At 53.8% G+C, this 18,919-nt stretch overlaps 1 protein-coding gene across 1 annotated transcript in view; it reads right to left on the bottom strand.

Annotated features, from left to right (window-relative positions):
* Nucleotides 1-500: 500 nt before the first annotated feature.
* Nucleotides 501-18,919, bottom strand: part of ZFHX3 (zinc finger homeobox 3) — a 130,064-nt gene continuing 111,645 nt past the window's right edge. The window contains exons 8-10 of the mRNA XM_054296153.1: nt 12,000-12,105; nt 6,072-11,507; nt 501-2,715 (exon numbers count right to left, since the gene is read on the bottom strand). Coding sequence (XP_054152128.1) covers nt 1,118-2,715; nt 6,072-11,507; nt 12,000-12,105 — 7,140 coding nt within the window. The 3' untranslated portion in view covers nt 501-1,117. The remainder of the gene's footprint in view (nt 2,716-6,071; nt 11,508-11,999; nt 12,106-18,919) is intronic.

Genomic DNA, 18,919 nt, shown 5'->3' on the forward strand with positions numbered 1-18,919 from the left:
GGATGGGGACGGGGATAAAGGTACAAAGGGGAGAAAAGCTCAGGCGAGTCGATGGATCGCAATCTATCTGTCTAGGAATGAACAAGACAACATCAAATGAGAAGCCGTCAGCTGGACCATACAAAAGCTAAATGTACACAAAAGGGTTTTTTCTTTTAAATCTACCATACTGCTTCAGTTCATTTCCAATGCAACAATCTACTCAACACCAAAAATGGTCATATCTATCATAAATACAGAAAGTCAGTTGTTTTAAAACTTATTTTTTTAAGCTCCAAGTCCTCAACACTCTTTGTGTGGGTTTTTTTTTTTTTTCTGAAAAGTGGGAGTGCTTAACTTTTCCCCTTGGAATTGGCTTCAGCAGAAAAAGCTACCCTTAGAATCCCCGAAAAGCTAAAGCAGTTCACATTGTTTTTCTCTTGAATACTTTCTGCCCATTTTAAATTAACAAACCCCCCCCCAAAAAAAAACCCAAAAAACAACAACAACAACAAAAAAAATTCCTTTTCTGGAACAAAACCAAACCAAACCAAAACCCCCAAAACAAACGAAAGAAATTATATATATATGTATATATATATATATATATATATAAAACAATGATTCTGAAAACAGAACAAAGTGTGAGCGATTGACCTGAGAATAAAAAGACATTACATTTCTTTTTTCTTTTAGCAAGCCATTGGTATCTGAATGCTAAGATAGCAAGAAATTTAAAACTGTCTCCAGGTGGGCTGCTTTCCCATACAGCGCTGCCGGGCTCTGCTGTGCTATCGACGGGGGATCAGACGGGGCAATGTACAGGGGTGCGAGCTCCGCAGGCGCCAGGAGGCAGCACGGCCTTCGTCTCCCAGACCAACAGTACCTTCCAGAGGACAAATGTAACAGATTTTTTTTTCTTTTTTAAAGTTTTATTTTATTAAAAGGAAAGGAAAAAAGAAATGTAAAACCCACCGGCATCGTTATATGGGAAAACAACCCACGCTTTTTCTTTTTTTCTTTTTTCTTTTTTTTTTTTTTGGTTAGAAGCTTTGGAATTGCAGTTAGTCTATTTTTGAAATTGGTTTGTTATTAACTTTTTTTATTTAAATTCATTTTCATTGTTCATCTTCAAAGCTTACAATCTGAAGGTGTCCATTCCTATGCTAGCTAGACCACTGTCCTTAGGGCAGCCGGGGTCCTGGGGCCCCTCCGCCGGGCTCGCCGGTCCATCTGACTTTTGGCTAAGATCCGTGTCAGACTCCTCCGAATAGTCGTCTGTTGGCATCGAGGGCTGAACCCCTGAGGTGCTGCATGAACTTGAGGTAACCGTTGAAGATGAGGAGAGAGGAGGGAAGGGCGGCGTTGTTGGCGGCCCTGGCGGGGCGCGGGGGGCGGCCGGGGGCCAGGGCTTTCTGGAGGCGTGGGGGGAAGCCGGGGGGGGCCGGGGGGGCGGGGGGCTGTCGTTTGAGTGAGCGGCCGACTGCGAGGTAGATGCGGTGCTGGGGTCGGGGGGGCAGGCAGAGTGAGGTAATAGACTGGGGTGCTCTTTGGCGTTTCTTGCTGCTCTTGTGATTGTTCGATGTTTGTGCGGGGCTGACTCGAGATGCTGACTGAGGGCTTCGTCCCCACACACCGTGCTCTCGCACGCCACGCACTGGTACGAGCCGCCGCCCTGGCCGCTGCCCGTGGGCACGTGAAGCACCATCTCATGCAGGTTCGCCACAGACTGGCCGAAGAAGCAGAGGGACTTCAGGTGGTCGCTGGCCGCCTCCTGGTCGCCGAAGCACGCCTGGCACTTGCGGCAGACCAGCTTGTACTGCACCTTTGGGACGATGAAAGGGTCGCAGAGCGAGTCCGCGCCCTTGCCTTCCGCTTCGGGCTCTTCTTGGGGTTTGGGCAGGAGGGGGGACACCTCGCGGGGTGCGTTCTTCTGCTCTTCTTGCTTGGGGGGTTCTTTGGCAGGGTCTTTGTCCGGGGTGGCAGCCCCCGTGGGGACGGGGGTTTGGCTTCCTTTGGGCTGCTGCGGTTTCTGCTGCTGCTGCTGCTGCTGCTGCTGCTGCTGCTGTTGCTGCTGCTGCTGCTGCTGCTGTCGCTGCTGCTGCTGCAATGCCTCCTGCAGACTCTGCTGGTATTGCTGGTACTGCTGCAGCAGTGAGCCAGGAGACAGCCCCAGCAGCGCCTGTGACAGTGCGGGGCTGTAGGGGAACAGCCCCTCCATCCCATACATGGGCTGCAGGTACCCGCTCTGCAGGGCGCCAGGGATCTGTGGGGCGTAGTAGGGGGAAAAGCCGGGGACGAAGTAAGGAAGGAACTGGCTGGTCAGCAAGGTGGTGGGGTCCGAATTGAGGGCGGCCTGCAGCGCCTGGAGCTGGGCGGGCTCCACCGCGTACTCCATGGTGGGCAGCGGGGCCGCCAGGGTGCCTGCCGGCGCCTCCCCCTTCTCCTTCTTGGGCCCCGGCAGGGTGTCCCCCTTCCCCTTGGGCGCCTTCTCCTTCTCTTTTGCCTTCTCGCTCTCCTTGTCCTTGCGCGGCGCGGGGGCCGGCTGCTGCGGCGGCGGCTGCGGGGTCGTGGCTGGCGGCTGCTGCGGCGCCACGGCCGCCGTGCCCTGCGCTGGGGTGGGCGAGCTCAGCGCGGCCGGGGGCTGCTTATTTGGTAATCCAGAGGTGGGGAGGCCGGGTGAAGGGACGCTTGTGCTGGGCAGGCCCATCAGGTTGGGTTTGGGAGAAGTTAAAGCTGCAAGAGGAAGAGAGAGGTGAAAAGTCACTTTGTGCTGGGCAGGCAAAAACCCTGAGGAGGGTGACCCCAGTCCACCCCACAACCTGGAGCCTCCACCTCCTCTGTATGAGGGCAGCCACCAGCCTGAGCTGATGCGTTTCTGCAGCAGCACAGGTCAGAGAGCCCACGGCCCCTGTCCCACCCCACAGGCCCCGCAGGGAGGGGACATGCCCCCTCAGCCCCCACTGCCTTGGCCGCGCTGCCCGGGGGCACTGACTGTGTGATGGGGACACCCACCAGCACCCAGGGGGCCCAGCACAGCTGTTTTCCTGACTCCTCTGAAATTCCCAAATGATTAACATTCGTGTCAGCATCTGCTCTAACGGGTCCTTGGGCCAAAGGACTCCAGCAGCAGGAGGGTGCTACACCAAAGGGGGAGAATGCTCAACACTGCTCATCTTGGAGAAATCTTACAGATTGGGAAGCCCCAGTCATGGCAACTGGAGACTGAACTGCCTAAAGTTAATTGATTTTGTCCTTATTAAGCTGATGTTCATGAATCCACAAATCTTTGAAGCAACTCCTTCCTTCCTTCCTTCCTTCCTTCCTTCCTTCCTTCCTTCCTTCCTTCCTTCCTTCCTTCCTTCCTTCTCCTTCCTTCCTTCCTTCCTTCCTTCCTTCCTTCCTTCCTTCCTTCCTTCCTTCCTTCCTTCCTTCCTTCCTTCCTTCCTTCCTTCTCTTTCTTTCTTTCCTTCCTTCCTTCCTTCCTTCCTTCCTTCCTTCCTTCCTTCCTTCCTTCCTTCCTTCCTTCCTTCCTTCTCCTTCCTTCCTTCCTTCCTTCCTTCCTTCCTTCCTTCCTTCCTTCCTTCCTTCCTTCCTTCCTTCCTTCCTTCCTTCCTTCCTTCCTTCCTTCCTTCTCTTTCTTTCTTTCCTTCCTTCCTTCCTTCCTTCCTTCCTTCCTTCCTTCCTTCCTTCCTTCTCTTTCTTTCCTTCCTTCCTTCCTTCCTTCCTTCCTTCCTTCCTTCCTTCCTTCCTTCCTTCCTTCCTTCCTTCCTTCCTTCCTTCCTTCCTTCCTTCTCCTTCCTTCCTTCCTTCCTTCCTTCCTTCCTTCCTTCCTTCCTTCCTTCCTTCCTTCCTTCCTTCCTTCCTTCTCTTTCTTTCCTTCCTTCCTTCCTTCCTTCCTTCCTTCCTTCCTTCCTTCCTTCCTTCCTTCTCTTTCTTTCCTTCCTTCCTTCCTTCCTTCCTTCCTTCCTTCCTTCCTTCCTTCCTTCCTTCCTTCCTTCCTTCCTTCCTTCCTTCCTCCCTCCCTCCCTCCCTTCCCTCCCTTCCCTTCCTTCCCTTCCTCTCTCTAATGCCAGGGGCTCTGGATGCTCAGCTTATGAGCAATTCCAGAGTTTATGTGGTGTTCAGACATCTGCCCTGGGCATAAGCATTGTGTTTTGAGTGGAATTAAAAGTGTAGTGATGCTTCCTCATTAAGGAGATAGATTAATGGTGGAATGTGAAGCTTGTCCTTCTTCCCGACAGGAGGAATAGCCACTAACAACCCTGTCCCTGATGCCAATTTCTGCTCTCACAGAGGCTGGGAGCGAGAGGAGTGTGGCTCTGGAGTCACCTCCATCAGTCATGGCTGCTGCAGCTGGCAAATATGCTCCTGAAGAGGAACGTTTTGCTTGGCAACTCCCGTGATGCCATGTGGGAAAAAACCCCAAAATAAAGCTCCAATACCCTGCTGGCACAGCCCTGTACATTCCCCAGCTCGTGAGCAGATCCTGCTGTAAAACCCACGAGCAAAAGTCGAGCAGTCTGTAACAAACCTGAGTCCCAGCACTGCAGCAGGGGCCGCTCAGAGACCAGCCTGGGCAGGAGCAGTGGCGGCACCCGGGAGAGCCGTGGAGGCACGGTGGCTTTTATTTTAGGTTGTGCTGCCAAGGAGCAGCAGGAGAACTGCAAAGAGGGTGGCTGCAGCTGGCAGGGTTCAGCCATGGCTGACCCAATCCCCTCTGGAACCTGAGTCTGCTCCTGATGGGGTGCTGGGACGAGAATGATGTGTGACGACAGGACAGGGACGGAATGAGGCTCCACGCAGTGGCCCTGGAGAGCTCGGATAAGGGCATGCTCTATGTGGACACCACTGAAATGGATGTTTCCCAGCTGAACATCCCTGAGAGGTTCAAGTGAAGGAGCAGGAGGTAATTCAGTGTTCCTGGATGCATGGCCTTATCTGCTCTGACAGGCCCGGAGCTGCCGTGGCCTGACCTTTGGAGCTTTATCTAAAGGCCACAAACAGACTGTTTGACTTTCTAAACAGTTCAGTCCTGTCTAGGCAGTCACCAACAGCATTTAAGATTCATCAGATGCAGCCCCGTCTCCCCAGGACACATCCTGGGCTTTGGAGAAAAATAAAAGCAACAATATGGACTGAAGTGCAAAAAAAGTAATTTTAGTTTTTGTTACAAACTTGGGGCACTAAGCAAACAGTGCAGCAGAGCAACCTGTGAGAGGGTGATGATATGATTTGCCAAAGAGATGCTCCGAAACAAGATCTGTGGTGAGAAGGGTGACATGGAAAACCACTCGCATGTGCAGGGGCCCTTCAGACACATAATGAAACAAGGCCTTTGGATCACATTTTTTAGGTCACTGCTGGTCATTGAGCTGCATTTTCCACTGCCAGTGTTTGCTTAGAATTTCCACCTATACACAAGGTACAAAGGAAAGGAGCATTCTCAAAAGAGAATGAGATTAGACCACCCAAATAATTATGACAAATTTCATTTTTATGTAGCATTGTTAAGAAAAATCTTATTAAAATACAAACTAGATTTGTCCCACAACTACACCATCTTTTGTTGAGGACGTGCTTTCAGGTCATACCCAGCCATTACTCAAAACTGATCCTCAGCTGCATTGGGATCTGTCCCAGAGTTCACCTCAGGGACACATAAAGATGCTCTGGGCATCTGTCACCAGTGCTACCACACACACCACACCTTTCCCTAGAAACAGTTTGGATTTTTGAATGTTTGGGATAGCACCACATAAACTGAATGTCAAAAGGAATAATGAATAGTGTATTCAGCACATTAGTCATTCTGTTACATTGGATAAATCTTCTATATTCCACTTCCTTAAAGGAGCTACAGGATTTCTACACAGGGATATGCATCATGTCTAGATGTTGCTCTAGTTCAGACTTTGCTATCCCTCAGTTCAGGAATTAGATAAAATACCTACTGCTTTTTGGCTGTGAAGTCAACATGTTGAACCAGCAGGCCAGGAATCCTGTTATCAGTCATTCCTGAGGGAACAACTCCTTGTGCTAGGTATGTGCCAAGTGCAGGTGTGCCCAGGCAGGGCAGCACCCGTACCCACCTGTGTTGGATGGAGTGAAGCCAGGTAAGGACGGGCTGTTGAGGCCTGGGAGCAGGACTGGAGGGATGCCCTGGAGCGCAGGGTACGCAGCAGGAAGGTTCAGAGCTTGCAGGGGCGTGTTGTCAAACATGCCTTGCTGTTGAGCTGCCAGACCAAGAACCTCGTTGGCCTTTTTGATTCGGTCCAGCTCCTGCTGAGCCATCAACTGACGTACAGTGGCCGGGTCAAAATACTCCTTTTCCTTATCCAACTGACTTCCAATGGTTTCTTTAACTTTGGAGATATGCTGTTGAGAGAAGATATGGTCACGTACAGACAGCCGAGCGCTGTACTTGATGCCACACAAAGTGCACTCTGTTTTGGGTCCCTCGTAACTTGTTTGGTTTATACCAAAATGCTTGGCCATGCTGAGCTTTGACTTCTTCTCTTTCGCCCTCGCATTCTGGAACCAGACCTGAACAACTCTCTTTGGCAGTCCAATGTCATTGCCCAGGACCTCACACTCCAGCATGGTCGGTGTCCTGTAGTCATTAAAGCACGACTTGAGAACCTTGAGCTGGAGATTGGTCATCTGAGTGCGAAAGCGTTTCTGCCCGGGCCGGTCCCCGCTTTCGCCAGACTTGCTGGCGGAGCCGCTGGCGCCGGGGCTGGGCGAGCAGGGGTCTGCGAGGCTGGAGGTTTCGCTGTAGTCCACGGTACCTTCGTTGTCGTACTCTTTGCTGTAGAAGCTGGGAGCTGGGCTGACCAGGCCAGAAGACAGACGATCTTCATACTCGGACATTGCGATCATGGCTGCTTTAGTCAGACCTTCGCCGGGCCCCGATGTGGATTTGGTTTCGGTTGCAATCCCTGTTGCGCTGTCGTTGTCTGCGTTCCCTTCGTCTCCTGTGGTCGTGTCTGTGATCGCAGTGTTGACGGAAGAGCAGTCATCGTTGTCCAGCTTTGTCTGGTCAAAATTCAGATTGACTGAGGACATGGAGGGACTCTCAAAGTCTTCAACCCCTTCCACCTTAATGGAAGATGGACTCAGCAGGGTTCTGGGTGACAGTTCCATACTCTTGTTCACCGGGGAGAGGGGAACGCTCTGTCCGTCGCTGCTGGTCGGTGGCACGTGGGAGAAGCTGGCCCCATCAAAGATGTCTCCCTTCATCTGGAGCCCCCCGTCGCAGTCCAGGAGCATGGCAGACAGCGTCAGGTTGTACCCGGCTCGCTTGGCCTCGTGCCAGTGGCGGGAGCGGATGTGAGCTTCCAGAGCCGTCTTTGCTTTGAAGAGGGCTCGGCAGAAGGGACACCGTCGATGGGCCTGGGCAGGCCCCACAGCTCTGAACTGCCCCTTCCTCTCCCGTGCACGGGTGTTCTGGAACCAAACCTGTACCACGCGCTTCTTCAAGCCCACTTCGTGTGCAATGTGATCCAGCATCTTCCGTGTGGGGTTGGAGTCCAGCAAGTACTTCTGGTACAGGATTTCCAGCTGCTCAGGGGTAATGGTTGTCCTTAGACGCTTATCCCTTTGGGGCTCTTCTCCCCCAGTCCCACTGTCATTCTCTCCAGGGCTTGCACTGGCCTTTTCCTCCAGCTTTCTCTTCAGCGTGTTCATGGTGGATGTTGGAGTCGATGGTGAGGTGGCTGAGCTCGCTGGAATCTGTGGTAATGTTCCGGACAGCAGCTGGCTTGCCAGTAGTGGGTTACTGGGGTCAAAAAGCATGAATGGCATATCCAGTGTTCTGTCCAGGAAGGGGGGGTGGATAAACTGGTTCTGTGCACTCAGGAAATGCAGCTGCTGATGCTCTTGCCAATGCTCAAAGGAAGGAAATGCCAGTTTACACTGGTCACACTGGTATGGGATTAGCTGAGGAGGTAGGTTTGCCAGCTGCTGAGGGGTGGATGTGTGAATGGGTTTGAGGGAGAGGTGTGAGAGCTGAGATGGACTTGGACTTGACTGTGACAAGGAGCACTGAGGGGGCTGAGGAGGAGGTGGCTGTTGCAGCGAAGAGGGGGAGGACAACTGTGAAATCTTTTGGTGTGCTGAACTTGTCTTTTGTTCTCCTTGGTCCTGTTGCTGCTGAGGCTCTTGCTTTGGTTGCACTTGCTTCTCTTGGGTTTGGTTTTGCTGTGTACTTGGAGGTTCGGACTGCTTTGGTTTCTCATCTGTAGCTTCTGCTTTAGAACTAAAGGTGGAGGAATCGTCTGCCTCTGCCGTGAGCTGCAGAAGAGCTGAGGAGGTCGCATTGGCTGAAGATGTAGGTGTGCCGTACGCTTGTGAGGGCATCGGGGTGCTGCAGGAGGAACTGGTTGGAGTCAAGAGCTCTATTGCGTCCATAGAGTCTTCGTTCTGGCTATCGTCCTGTCCATCCTCATCCTCATCTTTGTAACAAAGCTTTTTCTGGTGTTTAATGAGATCAAAAATGCGCTGAAAGACCAGACTGCACTTTTTGCACTGGTAGTTCAAGTTGCTTGTTCTAATGTACCTGTCGTTTGTGAGCTCCCGTCGCTCCCCGTCTTTGCCTTCTCCCTGATTCTCATAGTTTTTCCTAGCTTTCTGACGGGCATTCTGAAACCACACCACTATAACACGTGTTGGGAGGTTCAGCAAGTTAGAAAGCTGCTCAAATTCATCATCCTTTGGGTAAGCATTGGCATCAAAGAAGTCTTGCAGGACTCTGAGCTGGTAGTCAGTAAAACGTGTCCGAGAGGAGCGCTTGCTTCCCCAGTACTCCTGCTTTTGGGGCTCTGGAGAAGGAGGCCGTGAGTCGATCTTCAGCTCTTCCAGACTGGTAATGGGAGGGTTGCTGAAGTTGTACGGGGAGTCCTTGTTGCGCTGGCGCTCCTTGAACAGGGTGTTTCTGAACCAGTGCTTGATCACCTTCTGGGGCAATCCAGACTTGTCTGCCATCTCTTTGATCTGCTCCTCACTCGGGGAATTGTTAATGTCAAAATACTGCCGAAGGACTCTGAGCTGGTCATCGGTGATCCGTGTGCGTGGCCTCTTGTTCTGCTGCTGCTGGAGAAGGCTGGGGTTGAGCTGATGCTGGTACAGCTGGGCCAGGTCGGCGGGCAGGGGGTCCACGGGGCCCAGCTGAGGCGGCAGCTGTGCCGGCAGCGTCTGCAGGGGCATGGTTTGCATCATGAGCGGCGAGAAGATGGGGAGCTCCATGGGCATGGAGAGCTGGGTGAGCGGCACGGAGGGCTGGGCCGGGGCGATGGTGGGAGAGGTGATGGGTGGCGCCGAGGTGGGGATGGCAGGGGCAGCAGCGGGCTGAGGCGGGGCGGGGGGCAGCGGAGGGGGCGGCGGCGGCGGCGGCGGCGGCTCCGGGGTCTGCGGCCGCAGCGGGTACAGCTTGTCGTAGTGTTCTCTGTACTGCTTGGCAAACCTCTCCAGCTGCTTAAAGGGAAAGTAATGCTGGTGAACGTGCTCCTGGTGGCTCTTCAGGATGAGGATGTTTGAGAAGAATTTGCCACACGTATCGCACTCCAGCTTTTCCAAGTTCTCACCTTGCTCTGTCTTCCCGTTTTTCTTCTGCCCCTTTTGCTTGTTCTCGTTGTACTGAATGACAAGCTCAAAGCCAAAGTTTTCCAGCAAGGCTTTGGTGGCGTTGCCCCTGGCGTCAGAAGCAATCCGCGGAGGCAGTATGGAGGGCTCTGAACTGCTGCCTGGCACAAAGTCCTTCTTCTCTTTGGGCTTTAAGTTATCAGGAAGAGACTCCTTCAGTGTTACGTTATTGTCTCCCCTCTCTGCGCTTTCCCTCTCCCGTGGGGTTTCTTTATCTTTCTCCTTCACTATAGATTTATTCTTCTTCTCTGGGTGCTGGCTCTGCTGTAGTAGGATGGAGTGGGGTTGTGACAAGGACAGTTGACCTTGCTGCTGCTGCAAGAGCTGTGGATGGCTCTGCTGAGGGAGCTGAACTTGTGCCTTCAGGTCCTCCAGCAAACTTGGACCCGTCCCAGTCAATGTCAGTGCACCACTGGTGACAGGCAAGCTAACTTCTGGATTGAGCTGGAACTCAGCACTGGGGATGTAGAATGGAAACAGAAGATGCTGCTGCTGCTGCAGCTGCAGAAGGGTCTCAGTGGTCATTGGAAAGTGCGGCAAAAGTGCTGGGTTGAAGAGCTGGGACTGCAGGAGAGCAGCTTGCTGCTGCAGCTCCTGCTGCAGGTGGGCCTGGACCTGTGCCTGTGCCAAGGTTTGAGCTTGTTGCTGCTGCTGCTGCTGCTGCTGTTGCTGCTGCTGCCTAGATGCAATCATGTCTGCCAGCTTCTTGCGGTTCACCTCCTTGGGCTCGGCAGGGGAGGAGATGTTAGTGCTTACGGCGTTACCCAAGGGAGGAATTCCCACACTGTCACTGGAGACCTGGTTGAGTAGGCTGGGGATGGGAGCGGTGCCTGAAGTGCTGGTGCTGGTGGCTGCAAAGGCATTGCTGTTGCTGGCACTCACAGGGCTTGGTGTGGACGAGCCCAGGGAGAGGCTGCTGCTGCTGCTGCTGTTGCCAGCTCCGTTGCTGCTGCCGCTGGCCGCCTCCAGCTTGGCCGCGCGAGCCTTGGTCTGGTGCAGGACAGACCTCATGTGGATCTCCAGCGTCGAGCTCTGGCTGTAGGCCACGTTGCAGGTGTTACACTTGAAAGGTTTGTTGTCTGGGCTGCTGGTAGGCTCAGGCTGCCCAGTAGCAGACTCTTGGAGGGCTCGTTTCAGTTTATGCAGATGAGAAACGGAATTGTAATGTACCAGGAGAATGTTCTTCTGCGTGAAGGACTCCTTGCAGACTGTGCACTTGTATGGGCGAGATGGATCTAGAAATTTCTCCATAGTGAAGTTAGGGCCCTTCCTGAAGGGTAAGGCCCTTTTTGGTTCTGAGCCAGAGTCCTCTTGCACCGACCCTGAATCGCTGCCTGTTGGGCTCTGCTTATCTTCCAGGTCGCTCTCTTCTTCCTTATCCTCCTCGACTATTATCGTGTGGTCCTCGGCAAGTGAGGGGTCACCCATAGCGAGGAGGTCCCCGTTGACCAAGAGACCACCGTACAGCTGCTGAATGTCAGCCTCGCTCAGCTCCAGGTGGCTGGTTTCCAGGTGCTTCTTCAGGGCCTGGAAGGTGCGGAAGCTGCGCTGGCAGAGGCAGCACATGGTGGCTGCCCGGATGACGTGGTACTGGGAGTGCAGCTGCAGCTTCTCGATGGTTTTGAAGGCCAGGCTGCACTGGTTGCAGCGGTACTTGTAGACGTGGCGGTCAGAGACCGGCAGCTGAGGCCGCTTGGCGTGGACGTCGTTGAAGTGTGTCTGCAGGGCTGCTGAGCTCTTGAACACCTGGCTGCAGCCCTTCTTCCAGCACAGGAAGCCAGAGTCCTCCCGGGCAGCGCTCGCATCAGCTGGAGCGGGCTTGGGGTCTCCGGTGTGCTCTGCAGTGTCTGCTGACAAAAGGGTCTTTCCCACATCCTCAGAGATCTCTGTGAAAACAGAATTAGAGAAAACCCAAAAATTACATCAGCACACCACAGTAGATCAACACCCCCTTTCAGTCCTGAATACTCTGTGATTTTTGATCTCCAACACGACAAGTATTTCTAACCTTTCTCCTCTGTCTTCATTCATTTGTTTCAATACCAGCCCATTAACCTCATCATGGCCCATTGCATAAACCTACACAATTTACTTCCTTGCTCGCTTTGAATATCTGGAAATTATTCACATACACATCCCTTAGTACATTTATCACCTTCAATTCTCCCTTTCAAGCAAAAGCCATTCAGCCACCTCTGTCTTCACTGCTCCTTTTTGATGTCCTGTCTATTTTTGAAAAAGAAGGCTCATCAAACTGAACATAGTATTTGAGTCTAGGTCCTATCAAAGAGAGGATTAACAGGAATGGAACTGGTCCCTGAGCAGGTGATGGAGCTGGGGGAGCGGTGGGACAGTGGATCTCACTGCCCTGCACTCACCGGACTGCTTCCCCTCCCGCTCCTCGGCGCCCGAGTTCCCGTCCTTCTCTGGAGCAGCTGCTGGAAGGAACATGCTGCTGGGCATCATCACCTCAGGGGTTGTCACCTAGAGACAGGGGGAAAGGACACCGAGAGGAAAAACATAAGAAAATATTTTAAACATCTCCAGTCGCAAAACTAGACATCAGTACTGTGAAGTCAGAGGCGTCATTTTTCCCAGCTCACTGAAGACTTCGTATTTATTAGACAAAGCTCAAATCAGTCAAAAGTGTTTCTACAGTTACATTCTGGACATAATTAGCAGTGCACACTTGAAGAATAATCTTATTATTAATATTTTTCCTTTATGTGGAATTCAGACTTTGATCACTGACAATGTTTTGTCATGGGCTGTGAAACTTCTTGTGCAACCAATTAGGTAGATAAGTTGAAAGGCCCACCTTAAGCTGCTGAAAACATAATAAGGCCCCTAATTAAATCATACCTAGTAAAGTACACTGTAATCTTGAACCAGGGAGCATTGCAGCACTGTTTTCAAAGTGTATCGATGCAGGGAAAGGAGGGGCATGAGAAAGAAAAGTACAAATAAGGAGAGAGGTGACAAAGGAAAGGATGAATAAGAAAGGACTAAAGAGAAAGCAAATTGTGGAATAAAAAGCTCATGGTAACCCTTTCCTTGCTCTGACTGATGCATTCCCTTTGCTCCTCTTCAATTATTTGGTGCTAGATCCTGCACCATCAAAACCAGTGCAGTGCTGGGACACCACTGCTTCTACAGAGCCGGAGAATCTGCACGGCTCAGTTGGAGAGGCTCTTTGGAAAAGCCAAATGTGCACACTCATCCTATTCTGAAAAACTGTTTCTTTGGATATACCTGGTCACAAACCATCTCACCAGCAGCCTGCATGTGGCTGGCATCAGATGCAGGACAATGAATGTCCTTTTGAATGTCTGGAGACAATGTCTCACACTGCTGGAACGCTGTCTCACAGCACAGGGACAGACAGACCTGCCTCACTGTCACCGTCCCTGTGTTTTCCAGCACAGGGCCTCCAGTGCTGGTCAGTGTCTGTGGCCAGCAAAGACTCCTGCACAGCCCTGAGCAGGTGCCCGCCTTGCTGACACCCAGGGGCGCTCCCCTTGCACCAGGTGCTCCTGCTCCCAGCCTCCCACTGCTGGGAAGGTGAGGCACAACTAAACACTCCCATTCAGGGTAAGGCAAAACAACCCTCTCCATCCTTCTGCTGGATATGGAGAGGACATCTGAACCCTGGATTTCAGGAGAGAATGTGTGTGGCCGCTGCCTGCCATGTGCCCTGCCCAGCCAAGGACCACAAGGCTCTGAGTGAGCTGCAGGACAGAGGAACACACACCTGCGGTGAAGCTGGACTCACGGAAAATCTCAGGATGAAATGGTGGCACAGAAGTGGCTGCAGAGCCGTGACCTGAGCTCTGAGGGACACAGAGCTCCCTCCCTTTCCTGGGCCAGCCACTGCATGGCAGTGAGTGCCAGGTCCCAGGGAGCAGCAGAGGAGGCCGCTGACATATCCCAGGAGGGGAGCTGAATGCACCAAACTCATTCCACCTTCTGCTCTACACAGAAGCATCTGATGGCTGTGGGTGGTTGGTTGGTAGACGTTAAAGGTCACAGAGTAATTTCCAGTAGCTGGGTTTGGAGGAGGGGGATGAGCGTGGACGCCAAGAAGGGGAGGCAAGAAGAAACCGTCCCTCTCAGCTCTAGCAGCAGGAAGAGCCTGCTTTCCTAGGATCTTTAGGAATTATGAAAAATAAATCATGAGAAATTAAAAAAAACCCCAACAGAGTAGAAAAAGAATAAAATTATCTAACACCTCAGCTGCACATCATTATAGAGCTGTGGCTTTTCATAGGCGTTACAGTACGGCAGCCGTCCCCACCACCACGCTCAGTACGACGGATCAGTAATTGTTTTCATACACTTTAATTAGAAAAACTCAGATGGCTATGAATAATAATGGAAAAGAGAGACTTTTGCACTTGAAAGGTTGAAGTCAATCAAGTGTGAATGACGGCAAAAAAGAAAAAAAAAAGACACCAATTCATCAGGCCTCTGTTGTCTCGCCGCGTCTTTAATCATAATTCCTGATTGGGATTCAAGAAGGCAGTAAGCAGCGGTTCTTTGTCTGCCTTCACCTTCCGTCAATTAACTCTCCCCGAAATATAATCATCAACCTCACATGCTCCTCTGCATCTTAATCTGGGGCTCCAAACCTGTAAGTCCTGCCCTATATGTGTTTAAGTAATTACCTTTATCTACCTGCATCTCCACAGCCACCATTCCTTCCCTTCTTTCCATCCTCCCTCCACCACGGGGAGGAAAAAAAAAAGGAAAAAAGAAAAAAAAAAAAGAAAGAAAAAAAAAAAAGGCTGTGGTACATTAAATTGCTACAGGCACAAAACTCCCAAAGGCAAATGGAAAAAAAGCTTGGAAAAAAGTGCAGAGAACTAGAAATTCTGGGTGTGGATGTGGGAACTGCAGCAGTACAGCTGTGGGCTGTCCTTGGGGATCAAACCACTGGAAAGAAGGCACTGCTCAGCAGCTGGACTCACTCTAGTCCTCTGGCTCCATCCAGCCAGAGGACAGACAGGGACAGACTCTTGTCCCTCTCCTACACCACGATCCAGGGCAGGACCCTGCGTCCTTTCATCCCCACGGACCAGCCCTGAGCAGATGGCAAAGATACGAGTGCAAATGAGCCGCACATCCCAAATCACTCTGCACTGGCACAGAATTCCAGACTGCCTTTTTTGAGGGGTTTGTCCTTTCACACCGCAAGAGCATCCGAGGACATCTCATTTCTTTGGACCTGCAGAATTCACCTTGCATGCTGAGGGCTGCTTTTTGTACAAACCCAGCGTGGGAGCACGATGGGGCAGGAAGGCGCAGAGGCCCAGGGCTCGTGGCAGGTGTGACAGGAGCAGTGCTCAGCGACACAGCATCTTGTACTGCAGATGTATCTCATGGCAGCAACTGTTCTGTGAGCGTGTTCACTGCAGCACAGCCCGTGTCAGCGCGTGCGGCTGTCAAACGCTCTCCTCCTCCCTCTCACCTGCAGCTACCTGCAGGTGTGTCATCCTGGCATCCCTCCTCAGCCTGGCACCCCCTCCCCCTCCTCAGTTTCAATGGCTCCAACACTGTTTCACAACGGCAGCACATCAGTCAGTGTGAGCCATTACTGAAACACAGCCCTCAGCTGTGAGTTCAACAAATGCGGTTTGTCTCCTCCCTTCCCTTCTCCTGTTCATGCCTGTTCTTTTCTGTACAACACCAAACCCATCCCCACTGTGGCTGCAGCTGCCATCTCCTGGCCCACAAGTCACCAGCAAAGCTCACTGCAGCAGGGCACCTCTGTCTCAGTCACCCCAGATCCAGCCCTGTGCCCGGCCTGAGCACCATCCCCTGCAGCTCTGACAGCTAAGGTCCCTCCAAGTTCTCCTCTTGTTACCACCCAGAAAGTCCTTAAAAGACGTGAAGTTGCTGGACAAGCCTCTCTGCTTCCAAGAACCCCACGTTTTGGGCGAAATTCGGACCCCTTCAGCAGACATAATGTCCTTATGATGATGAGATGCGTGGAGAGGCAGGTGCACCCCACTTTGGTGGCCATTTCCATGGACACGGTGGCCTGGCAATGACTGTACAGAGCACCTGAGCGCTGATGGGTCAGGTCTCCTGTCTCCTTGCCCCACCAGCATGCTCACACCCTGACACCCACAAGCCTGTCACCGCTCTGCATGACAAACAAAGGGCCCACTGCCCACCGTGACAGCCGCCAGCAGTGACACACACGGCTCCAACCACCATTGGATCTACTGGGTTTTAACAACCAACTGCAGAGCTGCTGGCGTGCAGGGCTGGAGGCTCAGAGCCCAACAGCCATCAGTGTAACACCTGCACACTGCTGACATGTCCACACAACTCCTCCTGGCTGGTGTGAGCAGCCAGCTCCTCGCACACCACACTGCCTGTGCTGACTGTCCATGGACACCAAACGAGGCCATGGTTCCCCTGAATATACCCCAAAATGCTGAAATCATGTGGCTCCGGAAAAGAAAACCTCTAGAAGAGGTCTGAGGAGATACATCACTGTCCCCATGTCTATGAAACCAGGGGAATTACAGACGGGAGGGAAGGTTCCCCACCAGACAAAGGAGGTAATTTCCATTACAAAGAGAGAGAGAGAGGGTGCTGGAGTGAAAAGCTTCATTAGACTCTGAGAGGCAAAGTGATGGCAGTATACCAAGGTCACTTCTAATTTAGACCATCTAATTGGCAAACATGGCTCCAAATGGCTATCATCTCACAGGGCTCAGAATTAATGAAGCCCGATTATTTTCATTACCTTCATCCGAGATGGAGAATGAGACACAGAGTGAGAGGGAAAGGGGGGAGAGGGAGGGGGCGAAAAGGAGGGAGAGAGAAAAATTGAGTGACAGCAGAAGGGAGAGAGCAATAAGAAAAGACAATGAGAAAGAGGGTAAAAATGTAAAGATAGCAGGAGGGGGAAGTGAGATGGTAGGGATGGGCAGGAATGATTCCTGGAGCAAGGGAGAAAAGAAAAAGATGGAAAGATGACTGGAACACTGGAACACTGGGAAGATGCCCTAAACCGAGGAAGAGAAAGCTGGCAGCAGAGATGACGAGACAGAAATGTGTAGAAGGATAAGGCTGGCTGTGGGAGGAGGGAGAGCTCCCGCTCCCAGAGGCTCCTGGGAAGCCATCCTCTCTCCAGCTCCAGCCCATCAGGCCTGTAATCACCTGCACGGCTGAACCGCACTTCACCCTCCTTGCAGCCCCTCTGAGTCCAGCAGGCAGGCAGGGGCTGCAATGGGCACGATGGCACCCAGCCCTGCCCAGAGAGGCCTCGATGCCACAGAGCGACCTTGGCTACCTGCACCCACCAGCCCCACGAAGGGAGATGGGAGGACAGCGCGAGCCCCCGTCCCTGCGGGGCAGCGGGGCACGGCGTGTGCTCTGCTCCCCAGGCAGCCCCGTCCCTGCCGTGGGGCCGGCGGGAGGCCGGGGTCCCGTGGGACAGCCAGCCCGGCTGCTCGCCGATACGGGAAGGAGGGAGCAGAGCAGGCAGCGGGAGATGCTGAGCGCAGGCAGGAGCGTTGCCATGGCAACAGACATATTAGGCACTGCAGGTTCCTGCACGGCGTCTGATAAGGTGTTATTAACTGCAGCCTCCTCCAGCACCGAGCAGACGCCGCTCGAGAGGGACCCGGCCCCGCCACGGGCTGCTCGCACCCGCCAGAGCCAGACGGATCCTCAGGAGGACGAGCCCAGCCAGGCCTCCCTGCTGCCTGTGCCGCACAGCCCACACCGGGGCCTCACAACACTGTCACAGAATACAAACAGACCCAGCTGCTTCACCCCGTGCTGAGACCTGGAGGAGGAGAGGCAGCCCTCCCACAGGAGTGTCTAGGTGCCAAAGGGAGGGAAGGTGGGAAAGCCAGGAACACGCATGAGGATGAGCACGTGGCTGGGCCAGTCTCTGCCAGCTGTGCAGAGCCCTGTGGCCCTGCCCTAGCACGGCAGAGGGCTCACCTGAGGGACTGAGCCCACCTGTTCTGCAGCGGCCTGAGCTCCTGTGCCCACCTGCTCTGCAGTGTCCTGAGCTCCTGTGCCCATCTGCTCTGCAGTGTCCTGAGCTCCTGTGCCCACCTGCTCTGCAGCAGCCTGAGCTCCTGTGCCCAACCTGCTCTGCAGCAGCCTGAGCTCCTGTGCCCAACCTGCTCTGCAGCAGCCTGAGCTCCTGTGCCCACCTGCTCTGCAGCAGCCTGAGCTCCTGTGCCCACCCGCTCTGCAGCAGCCTGAGCTCCTGTGCCCAACCTGCTCTGCAGCAGCCTGAGCTCCTGTGCCCAACCTGCTCTGCAGCAGCCTGAGCTCCTGTGCCCACCTGCTCTGCAGTGTCCTGAGCTCCTGTGCTCACCTGCTCTGCAGTGTCCTGAGCTCCTGTGCCCAACCTGCTCTGCAGCAGCCTGAGCTCCTGTGCCCACCTGCTCTGCAGGGTCCTGAGCTCCTGTGCCCACCCGCTCTGCAGCGGCCTGAGCTCCTGTGCCCACCTGCTCTGCAGTGTCCTGAGCTCCTGTGCCCAACCTGCTCTGCAGCAGCCTGAGCTCCTGTGCCCACCTGCTCTGCAGTGTCCTGAGCTCCTGTGCCCAACCTGCTCTGCAGCAGCCTGAGCTCCTGTGCCCACCTGCTCTGCAGTGTCCTGAGCTCCTGTGCCCAACCTGCTCTGCAGCAGCCTGAGCTCCTGTGCCCACCTGCTCTGCAGGGTCCTGAGCTCCTGTGCTCACCTGCTCTGCAGCGGCCTGAGCTCCTGTGCCCACCTGCTCTGCAGGGTCCTGAGCTCCTGTGCTCACCTGCTCTGCAGCAGCCTGAGCTCCTGTGCCCAACCTGCTCTGCAGCGTCCTGAGCTCCTGTGCCCACCTGCTCTGCAGCGGCCTGAGCTCCTGTGCTCACCTGCTCTGCAGCAGCCTGAGCTCCTGTGCCCACCTGCTCTGCAGCAGCCTGAGCTCCTGTGCTCACCTGCTCTGCAGCAGCCTGAGCTCCTGTGCCCACCTGCTCTGCAGCAGCCTGAGCTCCTGTGCTCACCTGCTCTGCAGCGGCCTGAGCTCCTGTGCCCACCTGCTCTGCAGCAGCCTGAGCTCCTGTGCCCACCCGCTCTGCAGGGTCCTGAGCTCCTGTGCCCACCTGCTCTGCAGCGGCCTGAGCTCCTGTGCCCAACCTGCTCTGCAGCAGCCTGAGCTCCTGTGCTCACCTGCTCTGCAGGGTCCTGAGCTCCTGTGCTCACCTGCTCTGCAGCGGCCTGAGCTCCTGTGCTCACCTGCTCTGCAGGGTCCTGAGCTCCTGTGCCCACCTGCTCTGCAGCGGCCTG

This window comes from Melozone crissalis, unplaced genomic scaffold, assembly GCF_028551555.1.
Source record: "Melozone crissalis strain CALT ecotype California unplaced genomic scaffold, PUWL_Pcris_2 ptg000007l_1, whole genome shotgun sequence".
NCBI classification, from domain to species: Eukaryota; Metazoa; Chordata; class Aves; order Passeriformes; family Passerellidae; genus Melozone; species Melozone crissalis.